General features: G+C 40.0%; 1 protein-coding gene across 7 annotated transcripts in view; it reads right to left on the bottom strand.

Annotated features, from left to right (window-relative positions):
• The window catches only part of CHD1L (chromodomain helicase DNA binding protein 1 like), an 82,479-nt gene that overhangs the window by 46,971 nt on the left and 16,343 nt on the right, over nt 1-19,165 (bottom strand). For 5 of the 7 annotated variants that reach the window (XM_049095508.1, XM_049095504.1, XM_049095510.1 and 2 more), the window contains exons 2-5: nt 13,797-13,909; nt 10,905-11,011; nt 10,248-10,362; nt 9,620-9,651 (exon numbers count right to left, since the gene is read on the bottom strand). In XM_049095508.1, the coding sequence (XP_048951465.1) occupies nt 9,620-9,651; nt 10,248-10,362; nt 10,905-11,011; nt 13,797-13,909 (367 nt within the window). The remainder of the gene's footprint in view (nt 1-9,619; nt 9,652-10,247; nt 10,363-10,904; nt 11,012-13,796; nt 13,910-19,165) is intronic. The other 2 variants (XM_049095507.1, XM_049095509.1) reach the window with 1 other exon arrangement.

Below are 19,165 nucleotides of genomic sequence, written 5' to 3'. Positions count from 1 at the left end.
TCATCTCTTGTTACAGTCTTTGGTTTAAAATCTAGTTTGTCAAGATGGCGGAGGAGTAGGGTCCCCAAGTCACCTGTCCCCACCAACTTACCTAGATAACTTTCAAATCATCCTGAAACCCTACATATTCGACCTGAGATTTAGAGAGAGAACAACTGGAACATTACAGAGAGAAGAGTTTGCACTTCTAACAAGGTAGGAAGACGGAAAAACATAAAATAAAATAAAAAAGAAATAAATAATAATAATAATAATAAATAAAATAAAAAAGAATCAAGTGGGAGAGGGGCCCCTCGAGGAGCTGGGCTAAGGCAAAAGCCTCCTGGGACAGGAAAGTTCAGTCCCAGAGAAGCAGGAACTTTAAAAATCCACACTGGATTCTTCCTGGACAGAAAGGCGCCTAGCAGGGAACTCGGGCAGAACCGCAGGAGGGGCAGTGGAGCCTCCAGTCTCCTGGGGTCACTAACAGAGGAAGTGTGCCTGGGGGAGAGCATGCCCAGACCACAGGCTGATCCTGGTAAAGGGTTGGAGAGTGCGCCCGGTGGGGCCTTGGGAGAAGCTCAGGCAGAGGATCCAGGCAGAGGGGGCTGTGCCCTGCTGCCTTTGGGAGATACAGCCCAGGTGTGCAATTCCAGCAGCAGGGGCCCCAGTTCCCAGGGTGCGGGGAGACACAACCCAGGATCCTGCACTCCCCCACCCCCAGGGCAGGCGGAGGCAGGGAGGGCACAGGGCAGCAAGGATGTTCCTGCCACCAGGCACCCCCAAGCTGTGCAGGTCAGCACCCCCTGCGCCTGGGAGCATCCAGGCCAGTGCAGACTGGGAGACTGTGGTAGTTATTGTAGGAACTGACTCCAGGGCTGGAGAGCTGGCTGCGGCCAGTGGTGTTGCCCCTCCTGGTGTCACCCAGTGCCTGGGATGAAGCAGGGCCACCAGGGAACAGAGTCCTCACGAGGTAAACAGCTCCACCTGAGCCATGCACCTCCCAGGGGGTGGGGCAGCGCCTCCAGGTACAAACACCTGAGAATCAGCACAGCAGGCCCCTCCCACAGAAGACCACCTGGAAAGACAGAGGAGGAAGGAACAAGTTCTTGACCCAGCAGCACTGGAAAGCTCCAGGGGAAGTCAAGGGATTTACAGTATATAGAACCAGAGAAGACCCCTCCTTGTTTTTTTTTTTGTTGTTGTTCTGTTTTTTTCTTTTTTCTTTTCTTTTCTTTTCTTCCTTTTTCCACTAAAACTCATTTTTAGCCACACTGACTGAGAAAAATGACTAGAAAGAACTCACCACAAAAGAAACAATCAGAAACAGTACTCAGTTACAGAATTTGGATTACAATTCGAGGTCAGAAAGCCAATTCAGGAGCACAATTATAAAGCTACTGGTGGCTCTGGAAAAAAGTATAAAGGAATCAAGAGACTTCATGACTGCAGAATTTAGATCTAATCAGGCCGAAATTAAAAATCAATTAAATGAGATGCAATCCAAACTGGAGGTCCTAACAACAAGAGTTAATGAGGCAGAAGAAAGAGGGAGTGACATAGAAGACAAGTTGACAGCAAGGAAGGAAGCTGAGGAAAAGAGAGAAAAACAAAAGACCACAAGGAAAAGTTAAGGGAAATAAATGACAGCCTCAGAAGGAAAAATCTACGTTTAATTGGGGTTCCCGAGGGCACTGAGATGGACAGAGAGCCAGAAAGCATATTTGAACAAACCTTGGCTGAGAACTTCCCTAATGTGGGGAGGGAAACAGGCATTCAGATCCAGGAGATAGAGTCCTGCCCTAAAATCAATAAAAACCATTCAAAGCCTCGACATTTAATCGTGAAACTTGAAATTCCAAAGATAAAGAGAAAATCCTTAAAGCAACAGGAGACAAGAGATCCCTAACTTATATGGGGAGAAATATTAGATAACAGCAGACCTCTCCACAGAGACCTGGCAGGCCAGAAAGGGCTGGCAGGATATATTTAGGGTATTAAATGAGAAGAACATGCAGCCAAGAATACTCTATCCAGCAAGGCTCTCATTCAGAATAGAAGGAAAGATAAAGAGCTTCCAAGATAGGCAGAAACTGAAAGAATATGTGACCACCAAACCAGCTCTGCAAGAATTATTAAGGGGGACTCTGTAAAAGAAAGAGGATGTCAAAGAAATAATCCACAAAAACAGAGACTGAATAGGTATTATGATGACATTAAATTCATATCTTTCATTGGTAACTCTGAACGTGAATGGGCTTAATGATCCCATCAAAAGACGAAGGGTTTCAGACTGGATAAAAAAAGCAAGACCCATCTATTTGCTGTTAAGAAGAGATTCATTTTAGACCTAAGGACAACTATAGCCTGAAAAATGAAAGGTTGGAGAACCATTTACCATTCAAATGGTCCTCAAAAGAAAGCTGCGATAGCAATCCTCATATCAGATAAATTAAAGTTTCTCCTAAGGACCTTAGTAGGAGAAGAAGCAAGACACTATATCATACTTAAGGGATCTATCCAACAAGAGGACCTAACAATCATGAATATTTATGCCCCTAATATGGGAGCTGCCAAGTATATCAATCAATTAATAACCAAAGTAAAGACATCCTTAAATAATAATACACTTACACTGGAAGACTTAAATACAGCACTTTCTGCAAATGACACATATTATAAGCACAACATCACCAAAGAAACAAGAGCTTTAAATGATACACTGGACCAGATGGATTTCACAGATATTTACAGAACTTTACATCCAAATGCAACTGAATATACATTCTTCTCAAGTGCACATGGAACTTTCTCCAGAATAGACCACATACTGGGTCACAAATCAGGTCTCAACCAATACCAAAAGAATGGGATTGTCCCCTGCATATTTTCAGACCACACTGCTTTGAAACTAGAACTTAATCACAAAAAGAAATTTGGAAGAAATACAAACACATGGAGGTTAAAGACCATCCTGCTAAAAGATGGAAGGGTCAACGATGAAATAGGAGAAGAATTAAAAAGATTCATGGAAACTAATGAGAATGAAGATAAAACCGATCCAAATCTTTAGGATACGGCAAAAGCAGTCCTGGGAGGGAAATACATCACAATACAAGCATCCCTCAAAAAACTGGAAAAAACTCAAATACACAAGCTAATCTTGCACCTAAAGGAACTGGAGAAAGGACAGCAAATAAAACCTACATTGAGCAAAAGAAGAGAGTTAATAAAGATTCGAGAACTCAATGAAATAGACACCAGAAGAACTGTAGAACAGATCAACAAAACCAGGAGTTGGTTCTTTGAAAGAATTAATAAGATAAACCATTAGTCAGCTTTATTAAAAACAAAAGAGAAAAAAAAAAAAACAAAAAAAAAAAACAAAAGAGAAAAGACTCAAGTTAATAAAATCATGAATGGAAAAGGAGACATCACAACCAATAGCAAGGAAATACAAACGATTTTAAAAACATATTATAAGCAGCTATATGCCAATAAACTAAGCAATCTAGAAGAAATGGACCCATTTCTGGAAAACCACAAACTACCAGAACTGGAACAGGAAGAAATAGAAAACCTGAACAGGCCAATAACCAGGGAGGGAGGAAATTAGGCAGTCATCAAAAACCTCCCAAGACAAAAGTCCAGGGCCAGATGGCTTCCCAGGGGAATTCTATAAAACGTTTAAAGAAGAAACCACACCTATTCTACTAAAGCTGTTCCAAAAGATAGAAAGGGATGGAATACTTCCAAACTCGGTCTATGAGGCCAGCATCATCTTAATTCCAAAACGAGACAAAGACCCCACCAAAAAGGAGAATTATAGACCAATATCCCTGATGAACATGGATGCAAAAATTCTCAACAAGATACTAGCCAATAGGATACAACAATACATTAAGAAGATTATTCACCATGACCAAGTAGGATTTATCCCCGAGACACAAGGCTGGTTCAACATTCGTAAAACAATCAATGTGATTCATCATATCAGCAAGAGAAAAAGCAAGAACCATATGATCCTCTCAACAGATGCAGAGAAAGCATTTGACAAAATACAGCATCCATTCCTGATCAAAACTCTTCAGAGTGTAGGGATAGAGGGGAACATTCCTCAGCATCTTAAAAGTCATCTATGAAAAGCCCACTGCAAATATCATGCTCAATGGGGAAGCAGTGGGAGTCTTTCCCCTAAGATCAGGAACACAACAGGGATGTCCACTCTCACCACTGCTATTCAACATAGTACTAGAAGTTTTAGCCTCAGCAATCAGACAACAAAAAGACATTAAAGGCATTCAAATTGGCAAAGAAGAAGTCAAACTCTCCCTCTTCGCAGATGACATGATACTCTACATAGAAAACCCAAAAGACTCCACCCCAAGATTGCTAGAACTCATACAGCAATTCGGCAGTGTGGCAGGATATAAAATCAATGCCCAGAAGTCAGTGGCATTTCTATACACTAACAATGAGACTGAGGAAAGAGAAATTAAGGAGTCAATCCCATTTACAATTGTATCCTTTACCAAAGAGGTAAAGGATCTATACCCTAAAAACTACAGAACACTTCTGAAAGAAATTGAGGAAGACACAAAGAAATGGAAAAATATTCCATGCTCATGGTTTGGAAGAACTAACATTTGTGAAAATGTCAGTGCTATCCAGAGCAATGCACACATTTAATGCAATCCCTATCAAAATACCATGGACTTTCTTCAGAGTTGGAACAAATCATCCTAAGATTTGTGTGGAATCAGAAAAGACCCTGAAGAGCCAAGGGAATATTGAAAACAAAAAACAACAACAACAAAAAAACCAGAGCCGGGGCATCACAATGCCAGATTTCAAGCTGTACTATAAAGCTGTTATCATCAAGACAGTGTGGTACTGGCCCAAAAGCAGACACATAGATCAATGGAACAGAATAGAGAATCCATAAATGGACCTTCAACTTTATTGTCAACTAATATTCGACAAAGCAGGAATGACTATCCACTGGAAAAAGGACAGTCCCTTCAATAAATGGTGCTGGGAAAATTGGACACCCACGTGCAGAAGAATGAAACTAGACCACTCTCTTACACCATACACAAAGATAAACTCAAAATGGATGAAAGATCTAAATGTGAGACAAGATTCCATCAAAATACTAGAGGAGAGCAAAGGCAACACCTTTTTGAACTTGGCCACAGTAACTTCTTGCAAGATAAATCCATGAAGGCAAGAGAAACAAGAGCAAAAATGAACTATTGGGACTTCATCAAGATAAGAAGCTTCTTCACAGCAAAAGAAACAGTCAATAAAACTCAAAGACAACCTACAGAACGGGAGAAGATATTTGCAAATGACATATCAGATAAAGGGCTAGTGTCCAAGATCCATAAAGAACTTATTAAACTCAACAGCAAAGAAACAAACAATCCAATCATGAAATGGGCAAAAGACATGAACAGAAATTTCACAGAGGAAGACATAGACATGGCCAAAAAGCACATGAGGAAATGCTCCACATCACTTGCCATCAGGGAAATACAAATCAAAACCACAATGAGATACCACCTCACACCAGTGAGAATGGTGAAAATTAACAAGACAGGAAACAACACAGAGAGGATGTGGAGACAGGGAAACCCTCTTGAGCTGTTTTTGGGAATGTGAACTGGTGCAGCCACTCTGGAAAACTGTGTGGAGGTTCCTCAAAGAGTTAAAAATAGATCTACCCTATGACCCAGCAATTGCACTGCTGGGGATTTACCCCAAAGATACAGATGCAGTGAAATGCTGGGACACCTGCACCCCAATGTTTATAGCAGCAGTGTCCACAACAGCCAAACTGTGGAAGGAGCCTCGGTGTCCATCGAAAGATGAATGGAGGGGGGATCCCTTGGGTGGCTCAGCAATTTAGCGCCTGCCTTTGGCCCAGGGTGTGATCCCTGAGACCGGGATCGAGTCCCACATGGTGCTCCTGTGTGGGGCCTGCTTCTCGCTCTGCCTGTGTCTCCACCTCTCTCTCTCTCTGTGTCTGTCTCTGTCTCTAATGAATAAATGAATAAAATCTTAAAAAAAAAAAAGATGAATGGATAAAGAAGATGTGGTATGTGATACAATGGAATATTACTCAGCCATTAGAAACGACAGATACCCACCATTTGTTTCAACATGGATGGAACTGGAGGGTATTATGCTGAGTGAAGTAAGTCAGTCGGAGAAGGATAAGCATTATATGGTCTCATTTATTTAAGGAATATAAAAAATAGTGAAAGGGAATAAAGGGGAAAGGAGAGAAAATCAGTGGGAAATATCAGTGAGGGTGACAGAACATGAGAAACTCCTAACTCTGGGAAACGAACAATGGAAAGTGGAGGTGGGCAGGGGGACGAGGTGATCGGGTGATGGGCACGGAGGGGGGGCACTTGACTAGATGAGCACTGGGTGTTATGCTATATGTTGGCAAATTGAACTCCAATAAAAAAAATATACAAAAAAATAAAAAATAAAAATAAAATCTACTTTATCTAAAAATTTTTTTTGTTTGTAAACATTCTATAATCTCATTACATTGTTCCTTTTTTTTTTTTTAAGAATTTATTTGAGAAAGAGCACTAGCAGAGAGACGGGGAGAGGGAGAAGCAGACTCCTTACTGAGCAGAGAACCCAATGAGGGGCTTGACCCTAGGACCCTGAGATCATGACCTGAGCCGATGGCAGACATTCAACAACTGAACCACCCAGGCACCCCCTCATTACAATGTTCTTAGACTTAAAAAACTAAATGTATATACAAGTAAGACAGAACACTGGAAAGACCACTGGAAAGATAGTAATTATGGAACTAGAAATCAAAGATCAGAGAAAGATCTTGAGTAGATGTTGGCCTTACAAGAAGAAACCCTTTTCCTCTGAGGTTACAGAGAAAATCCAGAAAACAGGTATAGAAACAGAAACCTATTGAGTCTATCTATTAAGAAGGACAGTGAGAGGGAGAATTTTGGGGGCCAGCGGGAGAGGTCCAAAGAGAGTAGGAGCTGGGATCATTCCTGCTGGGTATCATTTGGAGGAGAGGCACTGAAGAATTACAAGGAGTTAAGTGTCCAACCAAGGATAGACAGTGGTCATGAGATAAGGTGGCAAAGTGGCCATAATAAAGCACCTGGCCTGTTAGAATTAGCATTCAAAACTATTTAGATCCTATTTCCTTGTGAAGAATTGGGTATTTAAATTTTATACTTGGTAAGCATGCAGTAAAAGCTTATTCAATGAAATAGCCTCTAGGGAAGGTGGATGTGGGTTCAGTGAAAGTAAGGAGGGAAGAACACCAAAGTACACTAAAGGATACTCCCTGAAGGGGAAGAGGTGGAGTGAATTCTAGCCCTGAATGTACAGTGGGGTGAGGGAATTTCTAATCTTCTTGACCTGAGAATTTCATAGTTCTATTATCCAAAAAATTTCATATTTTTCATATTGGTATGTGCACAATCTTAATTCCTCATTAAATCTCTTTAGGGCAGATATTACATTACACTTTCTGGCTCTTCTCAGTGTGTGATATAGTAATATACAAAATAACCTGGTCAAGTATATCAAAAGAATAAATCTGTGTCTCTGGGGTTCATACTGTTAGCAACATTATAAATGCCTCTTTATTACTTAGGTTCTTAAATTCATGTGGAATGGATTTAAGATGGATGATCTAATATAAAAAGATTGTATTTCTGATGAGTAACGTGAAACTCCAGTGCACCTAGATAATTTGAGAAGGTGTACCTGGGGGTTTTGTTTGTTTTTTTCTGGAATCAGTATCAGATGTTTATTTTTTTTTTTTTCAGAAGATCTCTTTAAAAGTCTCCTTAGCACTGCATGCTGCATTTGGATGTCTAATTTGCCATTATTAGCAATGTAGCCCTGGCTGGGTGACCTAATCTCTTACTTTCTTCATCTATAATGTGGACAATACATAATATCTAACTACTAGGGTTTTCATGAAGATTATATAGGATAATTTAAGAACCCCAAAACATTTATGTCCCCATCTTCTAGCCTTTTGAGACTTCCACATCTTGCCTTGTATTATGGATATCCAAATACTGCCTCTCCCTCTAGTGGAATCCATGTCCTGTTAGGGAGCTCTATAATTTACTTTCCTGGCACTGCTGGCAACTCCCAAACAGCATCTTTCCAAAGAATAGATCTTCAACAAGTATTAAGTTGGATATTAAAATAAAAAAGGAGGGCAGCCTGGGTGGCTCAGCAGTTTAGCGTCGCCTTCAGCCCACGGCATGATCCTGGAGACCCGGGATCGGGTCCCACGTAGGGCTCCCTGCCTGGAGCCTGCTTCTCCCTCTGCCTGTGCCTCTGCCTATCTCCCTCTCTCTCTTCTCTCTCTGTATATCATGAATAAATAAATAAAATATTTTGAAAAATAAAAATAAAAAAATAAAATAAAAAAGGAAAAAAAGAGGGAAAGCCTATTTTCTTCTTAAGAAAAGTAAGACAATGTGCTTACTTAAATAAAACTTAAGTGAACCAAAATACAGGGCGGAAATCATGAAATCTACGACTGGGCCTTTAGTATCTCAAAATAAGATGAAAATAGAAATCCAACTCCAAAGAACTTGGATGAGAATTAACATTTAAAATACTGATAAAGCACTTTAAAGACAAAAGTTTCTGAATAATAAAGATGCAAATCCCCACCTAACCACATCATAACTACGCATGCAATAGAGAATGAAATCTTGTCAATAAATCTTTTCTTATCCACCTGAAGTATGGCTAATGTTTAAAATTTACATTGGAACCTGTACTCTTGACTTTATACTGCAACATTATTGCCCCAAGTATCAGATGGTATGAAGAATTAAATCTAAGTTTACTATACTTTATGAGCTGATATGAAAGCCTGAAAGCTAATCACTTAAAAGTATATTTAAAACTTCCTTAAAATCGAATTTTATAGCACAAACTGCTTTAGGACATTTCTAGGAAAAATTTTTAGGAATTATTTGGACATTCCAAATAATTCACTTCCTATATTATAGTAAAATCTCCAAATAGCAGTCCACAGAAGATATGCGATTTGCAATGTAAAGAATCTAGTATTGGGCAGCCCAAGTGGCTCAGCAGTTTAGCACCGCCTTCAGCCCAGGGCGTGATCCTGGGTCCTGGGATCAAGGCCCACATCGGGCTCCCCACATGGAGTCTGCTTCTCCCTCTGCCTGTGTCTCTGCCTCTCTCTCTCTCTCTCTCTCTGTGTCTCTCATGAATAAATAAAATCTTTAAAAATAATAATAAAAATAAATTAAAAAATTAAAAAAAATCTATTTATTAACCACATACCATGTACATCTTATTTAATCCTCACAAAGCCATCTGAAGTGAGATTTAATTATCCTCATTTCACAGATGAAGAAGCTGAGGTTCACTAAGGTTAAATAACCCAAGGACACACAGCTAATAAGCAAGGGGCTATAGAGCTGGATCCCTGTTATGTCATTTGCCTGCAAATAAAACTTGTGGAAGACAAACCAGGAAGACATACCAGACATACCATGAAAGAGACAAAGTACTAAAACGTAAAGGAAAGACATGACTCTCATGATATATTTAAGTTTCTGAGGCATTGCAACATACTCACGATTTTAGAAATGATGAATCTTTCAAGCAAATCTGAAAAATTAAGAGAAAAGACACAGTATAACTAGTATTAACTGATACTATAAACTAGTTTTTGTTTTTTGTTTTTTGTTTTAGCTAAATCCTGCAGTTTAAGAGAGTTTTAAGTCTGATTCATTCACCGAGTTAAAAAAGTTCGGAGCATAATTTTTAAGTAGCATTATCTCAAAGGAAAACAAAATATGGGCACAAATAAGTGAAAGGTCTTGCTTATGGTGACTCAGTCTTCACTTAGAGAATAGCAGCTTAAAATGAAACTGGAACGGAGTGTCCTCCACTTCCATCCTGCAATAACAGAAATGCCTCAGCCTACAAAACCCTTTCTCCCACCTGCTTGCTCCTTCTATTCACTGGCCAAGTGCCACCCTTGATGCACAAGGAAAGAGGGAGAGATAGCCAACTAATCCAGAACACAATGGTCATCCTTCACTTTCTTTGGTCATGGTCCCTCTCTAAGAATCTAATGGAAGTAGACTTTTCTCCCAGAAAAATGTATGGTCTCGAAAAAAAGTGAAATTTAATTCCAGTGGATTCTACAACTTCTGTGGTCCCAAGGTAAGAGATCTTGCTATAGAGAAATAAATGGATACCTCATAGGTAGTTAGCAGCACATGAAAACGTGACTCTTGTTTTAGGTCTTGCTGTAGGCGGGCTCTTTCCTCCTTGTCACCTGCATACATTACACAGGAAAGCCCTGGAGCAAATCTGAATCCAAGAAAAGAGGTAGATGAACACCAACGCAGGGCCAAAGGGGAGGACATATCCGGAAAATTACATTTCCTTCAAGGATTATGGACATGAAGTCTTCATGATGTCCTACAAGCAGAAAGAGTACTAGGATCTGGAATCTTATCTAGGGTAACATTAAACCTATAGGTAAGTTCCTGTGTGAATAGGTGAAGGGCTGGATGAGTATCTATAAGGGCACTGTACTAATTCTAAAGAGAAAATTATTTTTTCCATGTTGGTTATTTCCCAAGTCACTGTGAAAAAGATGGTTTCTCCTTTAGTTCAGCAAAATTTACTGAGTACTGATCTTCAAATTGCCAAACAGTAACAAAAACATCCACTGAACCCTCCCCACCATCAGATTTTTTTCTCTACCTACAATGTCTCAGGTCTGAGTTTTCTGGAAGAAATAAAATCACTAGTTGGGACAATATGCTGGTAGTATATTTCACATACTACCCAGAAAAAAAATCTTAATCAATGTAAAAAACAAAATTTCAGCAACATTTGCTCTGTACCTCTCCATCTCTTCTGTCCAATTGCTCAAAACAGACAAGGGGCAAAGAATCAGAAATGGTCCTTCATCATTTAATCTTCCTGCCAAGTAAATGAAGAGAGCAATAGTCTGGAACACACAAAAAGAAGGCAGTTTTTATCACATTTCAACATGCGAAACAACCACAAAGTTCCCATGACCTTGAAGGGAACACAAACTCATACAGAAGATTTAGTGTATAAAAAAATAATGTACAATCTTCCACACATAGAGAGAGTCCTCCATTTCTAACATGAAATCATATAAGCCTAAATATATAATTGCCAAAGGAATTTATGGTACTCAATTACATCAATAGTTAACAAACAGTGGTGCTCAGTATTTATGTAATTGAACCCTGTAATGCAAAAGGAAAAAATCAGGAAAGATACAGAAATAAATAAAAACAATGCAAATAATGCACAAAATCAAGAATACTCTGAAAACATGAGGCAAGAATGTCCAAGATGTGACTCCCACGTGGTGGCCTCTGCTGCTTGCCACTTTCTCCTGAGGGAAGATGTTCTCCTTCCTAACTTCCTCCCCCATTTCCCTAATGTTTTCCTTCCTTCTGCCTGCATTTATAGAGCGCCTTCTATTTGTTAAGCACTATTCCAAGTTCAAGTATATAACAGTGAATAAAACAGACAAAACTCCTAGCTCTCATGGAGCACACATTCTATGAGGAAAACAAACAATAAATAATACCTCGTAAACTTAAGTAGGCATAGAAAACAAAAATCTTTATAAAGCCAAACAGGCATATTTTAGGACATGGCTATACATATTTTCAACTAGGAGTTTTTTTAAGAGGTTGCTGTGATATACAGAGAAAAATAGCACTTTATAAAAAAATGTTTGAGGAGCCCCCATCCCCAAATGCTGAACCATTCTGAGAAAATCTATCCTAAAACTACAATCCAAAATCCTGAAAAAGCTATATATCCAAAGATGTTCACACAAGGTTAATATAGCACAAAATGAGGGGACACCGGCCATTTTTCTTCTATAGAATATTTAAATTAATGATGAATTCTCTTAATGGAATATTAGCAGAAGATGACTGAAGAATATAAAATAGATAATCACAATGACAATGTGGGATTAAAAAATACAAACTACCTTTTAAAACACTGCTATTCATACTTAATGGTAGAGTGTTGTGGCTGTAGGGTGACAGTTACTTTTTAACTGAGATTACATTTATTTTATAATGGAAATAATTTCCTTTTTAAAAAAAAAACTCCTTTTTTAACTATCCATTGCTTCTCAGCCCAGGTTGTACCAGAGCAATCACCCAATAAGTACTTCCTGGAATAAAATCATTCTGTTTAGCTTTTGCTGAGGATACTATTGGGAGAAAATTTATCTTTTGTTAACCATAAACCAGATGTATCTACAAAATTAATTTGGATTCACTAGTGAATTCTACTAAACATTTATAGAAGAAACAATGCCAATTCTACACAAATTCTTTTAGAAAACCAAGAGGACAAAACTTCTCAATTCATTCTATGAGTCTATCTTTACCACAACACCAAAACCAAAGACATTTTAAGAAAAGGAACTACAAATATTTTTCATGAAGACAGATGTAAAAATTCTAAACAAAATTTTAGTAACAAGAATTTGGTGGTATATTATTTTTAGAGGACACTTAAAGTAGAGCTATATGAACACTCTGGAGAAAGGTAAAGGACAAGTGGAATTTGCTGGCTCCAAACGAAGTCCGAGGGATTCCCATGTGCAAAGCAAAGGAGACGGCAGGGAGGGCTATGTACACGATCCACGTAGTCTCATAGCTTGGCTCCCAGAGACATCCAGTAACCTTACCTTTGTTCTAGCTCCATAGCTCTCATGTTAGCAATGTACTAGAACCAGATTTATTTGCCTGAGAAACCTAAAGGTGACAAATGAGGCCCTTGAGGATACCATACTCAGAAGTCATTTTGTATTCTGAATAACCCCAAGATCAATGAGTTATATCTGGTTTAGATAAAGTAGTAGTCTCCAACATGTAGTCAGACAGAATGTGTAGAACTTTGTGCAGAACTGCTCCAACTAGATCTTTATGTATGTGAGGTCAGACTTACAAGGGGCAGTTGACCTTCTAAAGGAACCAATTACACCTTCACTCATTCTAGGTGTTTCTGGTAAAACCTTTTTGGTATGTATAAACTTTTAAGTCCATGGTTTCTGATCAAGTGACCTCTACTGTATATCTGGACTGTACTGACTTCCTTTAGTATCCTATAAATGAGTAAACCTTGTGTGACTAGCCCAAGAGATGTCTGTGTCTAGACTTTAATCCAACCCTACCACTGACATCTGTCAACACAGGGTTGTGTTGGTGATCATCCTACCAGAATAATCAATCTAAACACATCACCTGCTTATCAATGCCCAAGGAAGCCACATCTGATCCTCTAGGTCTCTAGACTGGGTCCTCCCACCAGATGGCCGAGGCATTTTAGAAGACAGGATTCTTCCTCTGCACTTATTTACTAGCATGCCAGAGAAATGGGAAGTAGTCCTACCAACTACTGAAGAAGGGAGATAAATATTAGAAGTGATCCAGTTATTTAAACAGAAGTACTGCTAAGGAGGGCAGAGTCCATTTGATCCCAGGGGACAGGTATATTTACATAGAGAAAAACCCTGCCCATTAATTGCAATCCTATGTCAAGTGACACAGTTCAAAACCATCCCAATACCTAGAAAAGTCAATTCCAAGGCCATGATCTTATAACAAAGGTTCAGGCATTTCACCTCCTAGGATAAAAACCCATACTAGTAGCTAGCAGCTGGAGATAGTAATGAGTTGTGAAGAGGTATTTCAATGGACGTGAACAGTGGTCACTCCACAGTAACATACCTGGCATGTCTTACCCAGGCCCATCTCATCCCCCAGGATACAGCCATTCTGACAATGGAAGCACCGGGCGAGCCAGTTGACTCCCTCCAGTTGATAAGAGCGTAGACGAATCCCTAGAAACAAAAAATATGGCAAATCTGAAAAGCAGCCATCTCAGCACACACAACCTATCTTTTAACACTTCAACTAAAGAACACACAGCTGTATCCTTTGCTAGGAACTTCCAGATGTAAACATGTGCTGACTTCCAAATGACTTTTTTTTCCTTCCAAAATGACTTTTTGAACAGCTTTAGTCATCGTTATATTTGAAGCTCTAAAACAGCCTCTCCATGTCACAGGATCCACTTGACAGATAAGAAAGTCAACCTGGGATTTGGCCTCTACATTGCCTGGCTCTCCTCCATTCTAGGAAAGAGGCATTACTAATGCAACATAACCACAAACAGCAACACTTGGAGGTTATATGCACCTGGCTGCTTAACTGTAACCATTTAAGTGTGCCAGGGGTGCTAAAGGAAAAAAAATCAAGAGAGGACTAGATTAAATTGTTTCAATAGAGGAGCAGCCCCGCTAAGAACTGAAATGATGTTGCATAGAGTACATTTAACAATGCATAAGAGCAGAAAATATCTGAAAAATCCACATGGAGCTTCTGCTCTTTTTTCTCTCCTTTGGGAAAAAATAACCCAATTTCCGAGAACAACCCTTTCTGGGGGAAAAGGAAGATCCCAAACATACTTTAACAAAAACTCATGAACTCATGACCTTTAAAAAAGAAACCAGACAGTGTGTAAGTGTGTATGTATGCGTCTGTGTGTGTGTGTGTGTGTATATATAACTGTATAGAACATTAAAAAAATGAACAAGTTATTTTTATTAAGCACTTGCTAAATCAAGGAAGAGCACAGCAAATACTTTACAAAAATTGTCTCGTTTGATACTTATCACAATCTCATGTACTAGGTATTGTCCCCATTCCTAGGTAAGAAAATTCAGATAACTGAGATTCCAGTTCAAGATGGCAGTGTAGGGGTGGTGCTGAGGGGATGGGCAAAATGGGTGAAGAGAAATGGGAGATAGAGGCTTCTGCCAGATGGCAGCTGCGTTTGTAATGAGCATATAGAGAGCACAACATATAGAGTTGAATCACTATATTCTACACCTGAAACTAATGTAACATTGTGTGTCCAACTATACTCTAATTAAAAGTAAACAAATAAAAGTAATTAAGAATTAAATAACGTTTTAAAAATACTGGAACATAGGAAGATCCCAAACTTACTTCCTCCCAAGATACACCAATCTACAGCTACATATGGAACAATTTCCTCTGAAAAGAACTTAAAAACTGTGTTGCAGGGTAGGGAAAAAAACCTAAAACTTAAAAACTGGCCGAAGGACTTCTTCACCATAGGCAAAAGAGAGGGAAGCCACATTGCAGAAGGCAGGAAAGGCTGAGACACAATCTCACAATAAACCCCACCCCCAGTGATCTGAACCACAGTCAGGAGGGAGTGAAGGGTTCACACCTCACATTGGGCATCCAACTCTTAAGACCAGCACCTGAGAGTGGAGTGCCTGAGTGTCTCAATTGGTTGAGTGGCCAACTCCCAATTTCAGCTCAGGTTGTGATTTCAGGGCGATGAGATACAGCCTTGAATTGGGCTACCTGCTCAGCAGGAAGTCTGCTCCTCTCTCACACCTTCTGCTCACATACATGAGCGTTCACGCTCTCCTCTCTCTCTCAAATAAATAAATAAACCTTAAAAAAAAAAAAGACCAGCACCTGAGAGGAGTCCCCCAAACACCTGGCTTTAAAGACCATGGGCAATGGCATCTGCAAGACCCATAAGGCTGTGGTAAACTGAAGAACGACTCTAAAAGGACCTGCATACAGACTCACCGGCCCCAGGGCCCAGAAAAGCAGCAGCTCTCTGAAAAGTGCTCAGCCTTTCTATGAAAAAGACTCACTTCTTAACTGTAGAGTATTGTGTGAGGGGCAGGGGCCTGCTGGGGTACTCTCCAGGGATGAAGGCTGGTGGGCACCATCTTCTTGCACTCTTTCTGCCTTGCTAAAACAAGCAGGCATTATCTCGTTGTTGTTTTTTTTTCTTTTTCTTTTTCTCCCCCAGCTTCTTTTTCTTTCTTCAGTGGATGTCATCTTCACGTTATCCCTTTGCATACTCTAGAACACCAATATCTCCCAGAAGGGAGCTTCTACACACATTTCATGCCCTAGTTTTTACTCCTGGTGACCTGGTTTCTACAAGTGCTACCCAGAGGATACTCCTTGAGTGACTGGCTCTGGAGGCTAGGAGGGCTTGTGTTGCTGGGTCCCATGGGACAGTAATAGATTCTGTTCTTGCCAGACTACCACCCTCAGGGCACTGAACAGCCAACAGACAGAAACATGCCCCCAGTCATTCTGAGAAAGCCTCTTTGCCTGTCCATGAACTTGGCCAGAGAGGCAGGCTTCTGGTTTGGCACACTTACAGGGGCCTACAGAGTTGATCTCAGGGAACAGAATATGGTAGATGCAATCTTTGCACTTTTCCTTAGTCTCATCCAATTCACAAATCCTTCCAAAAAGAAGATCATATCCTTCTCCGGCAGGCCATGATTTTTGCAGCTATTACCCGGATACATCTCTACATTGTCTAGCTCTGGTGACTGGCAGGGTTTACAGCCACGGATTTAGAGGACTCCTAACTAATGAAGAGAGAGTTCTTAAACAGCTACCACCCCCAGGGCACGGCAAGAGGCAGCAAGCCCAAGGGCTCAATCTTTCTATGAAAGAGGTCTATTAGTTTATCATATCTATGTCCTGAGGGATAGCTTATCAGACACACCTCTAAGGCTGACTAACTATAAAGCTTTCCTGAGACCTAGGAAGACAGGCACTATGTTCACACTCTCGCTCTGTGACTCCAGAGTGCCAACACCTCTACAGGGGAGCTCTTATACATGTCTGGTGCACTGGTTTTTGTGACTGCCACCCAAGGGATTTCCTGTGGCTGCCTGGCCTGATGGCTAGGGGGATTTATGTTCTGGGGTCCCACAGGTCTATAACAATGACATGGGATGCTGCCACCCCCAGAGCAGTGAACAGACAAGAGACTGAAACATCTGAAAAGACCTTCTTACTAGTCCTGGAACTACAGCCTTGGGGTGGTCTTTACCTTTGCTCGATCTAGAGGCTACAAAGGTGCTCTCAGGGAACATAGCCTGGATGGTACCATCTTTGCACTCTCTGCCTCCCGGCTATAGCTCACTGAAATCTCCCAAAAAGGTGCTTACATACTTGTCTAAAACCCGAATTTTGTCACTGCTGCCCAGCTAATACCTTAAAATTGCCTGGCTCTCAGGGAAGTGGGGTTTCTGCTTGCAGTCCAACAGAACTGTATATATTTGCATTCTTTTTTTTTTTTTTAAGATTTTATTTATTTCGAAGAGAACACACACAGGTGAGGGGAGGGGCAGAGGGACAAGCAGACTCCCCACTGAATATGGTGCCTGACATGGGGCTCTATCTCAGGACTCTGAGATCATAACCTAAGCTACAGTCAGACACTTAACTGACTCAGCCACCCAGGCACTCCAGGACTATCATTTTATGCATAGAAATCAATACAGAGAGATAAGCACAATGAGGGAACATAGGAATATGTTCCAAATGAAAGAACAAATAAACTCCTGGGGAAAAAACTTCAAAGAAACTGAGTTAAATAATTTACCTGATAAAAGAGTTCAAAGTAATGGTCATAAAGATGTTTATCTAATTCAGGAGAAAAACAGATGAACTACATGAGAACTTCAACACAGAGACCAAAAATATGAGTTCCAAACAGAATTCAAACAGCTAAAGAACACATTAACTGAACTGAAAAGCAAAAAAAAAAAAAAAAAAAAAAAAAGTATTTAAAAAACCAACAACAGAGGAGTTCAATAGCAGACTAGAGGAAGCAAAAGAAAATATCTGTGAACCTGAAGACAAAGCAGAGGAATTCACCTAAATAGAGCAGCACAAAGAACAAAAAAAAAAAAAAAATTTTTAAATGAAGATACCTTAAAGGGACCTTTGAGACAACATCAAACACACTAACAGATGTATTATAGGAGTCCCAGAAGGAGAAATGAGAGAAAAGGAGGGAGAAAACTTATTTAAAGAAATAATGTCAGTTTTCAAGGAAGATGGTGGAGGACTAGGGAACTCTAGTTTCATCTGGTCCAGGAATTCAGGTAGACAGGTATCAAATCATTTTCAACACCTGTGAACTCAACTAGAGATCTAAGGAAAGAATTGCTGCAATTCTACAAACAGAAAAGTGACCATTTTTTAAGAGGTAGCAGGTACAGAGAAGTGAGTCTGAGGTGATTGATACATGGGAAGATAGAATCTAGGGAGGGGAGCCTCCATAAGCTGGCTCCTGGAAGGTGAAAAAGGAGTCTATAAAGTTTGGAGACTCAAAATGGGGTCTCCTGCCTGAGATAAAAATGCTTGGTGTACAGACTACGTGAACACAGAGTGTGGAGGGAAACCAGGGAGACCAGAGTGATTACTTTTCTGTGAGGGCTCACTGAGGAGTAGGGGGTACAAACTTTCATCTCCAGGGCTAGAGATTAGGGCAACACCATTGTCATTTTCATTTCTATCTCTGAAAGTAGTACACAAAGACTTCAAGGAACAAAAGCCACATAGAGCAATCTGGAGCCTCTTACACTGAGCTTGGCCTCCTGGTAAGGGGCATGCAATTCCACCTGAGCAATGACACCTAAAAATCAGCACAAAACACCTGTCCCCCCACCCCCACCCTGGAGAAGACCAGCAGAAACATTTGGCTAATACCAACTACACTGATCACAGTTTTGTGCCGATCACAAAACGGCAAAACTCCAGCACTAGGGGAAAACAATATATGGAATTAATGGATTTCCTTCTCATGATTCTTTAGACATTCAGTTTTAAGTTATTTTTTCCTTTTGAACTAATTTCTTACTTCATCAACTTTTTTTAAGTCCTTTTAAATTTCCTTTTTTTTTTTAATTTTTATTTATTTTTGACAGTCACACAGAGAGAGAGAGAGGCAGAGACACAGGCAGAGGGAGAAGCAGGCTCCATGCACCGGGAGCCCAACGTGGGATTCGATCCTGGGTCTCCAGGATCGTGCCCTGGGCCAAAGGCAGGCACTAAACCGCTGCACCACCCAGGGATCCCTAATTTCCATTTTTACATTTACTTTTTAAATATGTTTTTCATTTTTGACTTTCATTCATTCATTTCATTCAATTTTACATCTTGTATATAGATATATACAAGAGTATATATATAGAGAGAGATAGATATACATATATACCTTTTTCTTTCTT

The sequence above is a fragment of the Canis lupus genome, chromosome 17 (genome assembly GCF_003254725.2).
Source record: "Canis lupus dingo isolate Sandy chromosome 17, ASM325472v2, whole genome shotgun sequence".
In the NCBI taxonomy this organism is placed as follows: Eukaryota; Metazoa; Chordata; class Mammalia; order Carnivora; family Canidae; genus Canis; species Canis lupus.
This window is presented reverse-complemented; position numbering and strand designations above follow the sequence as displayed.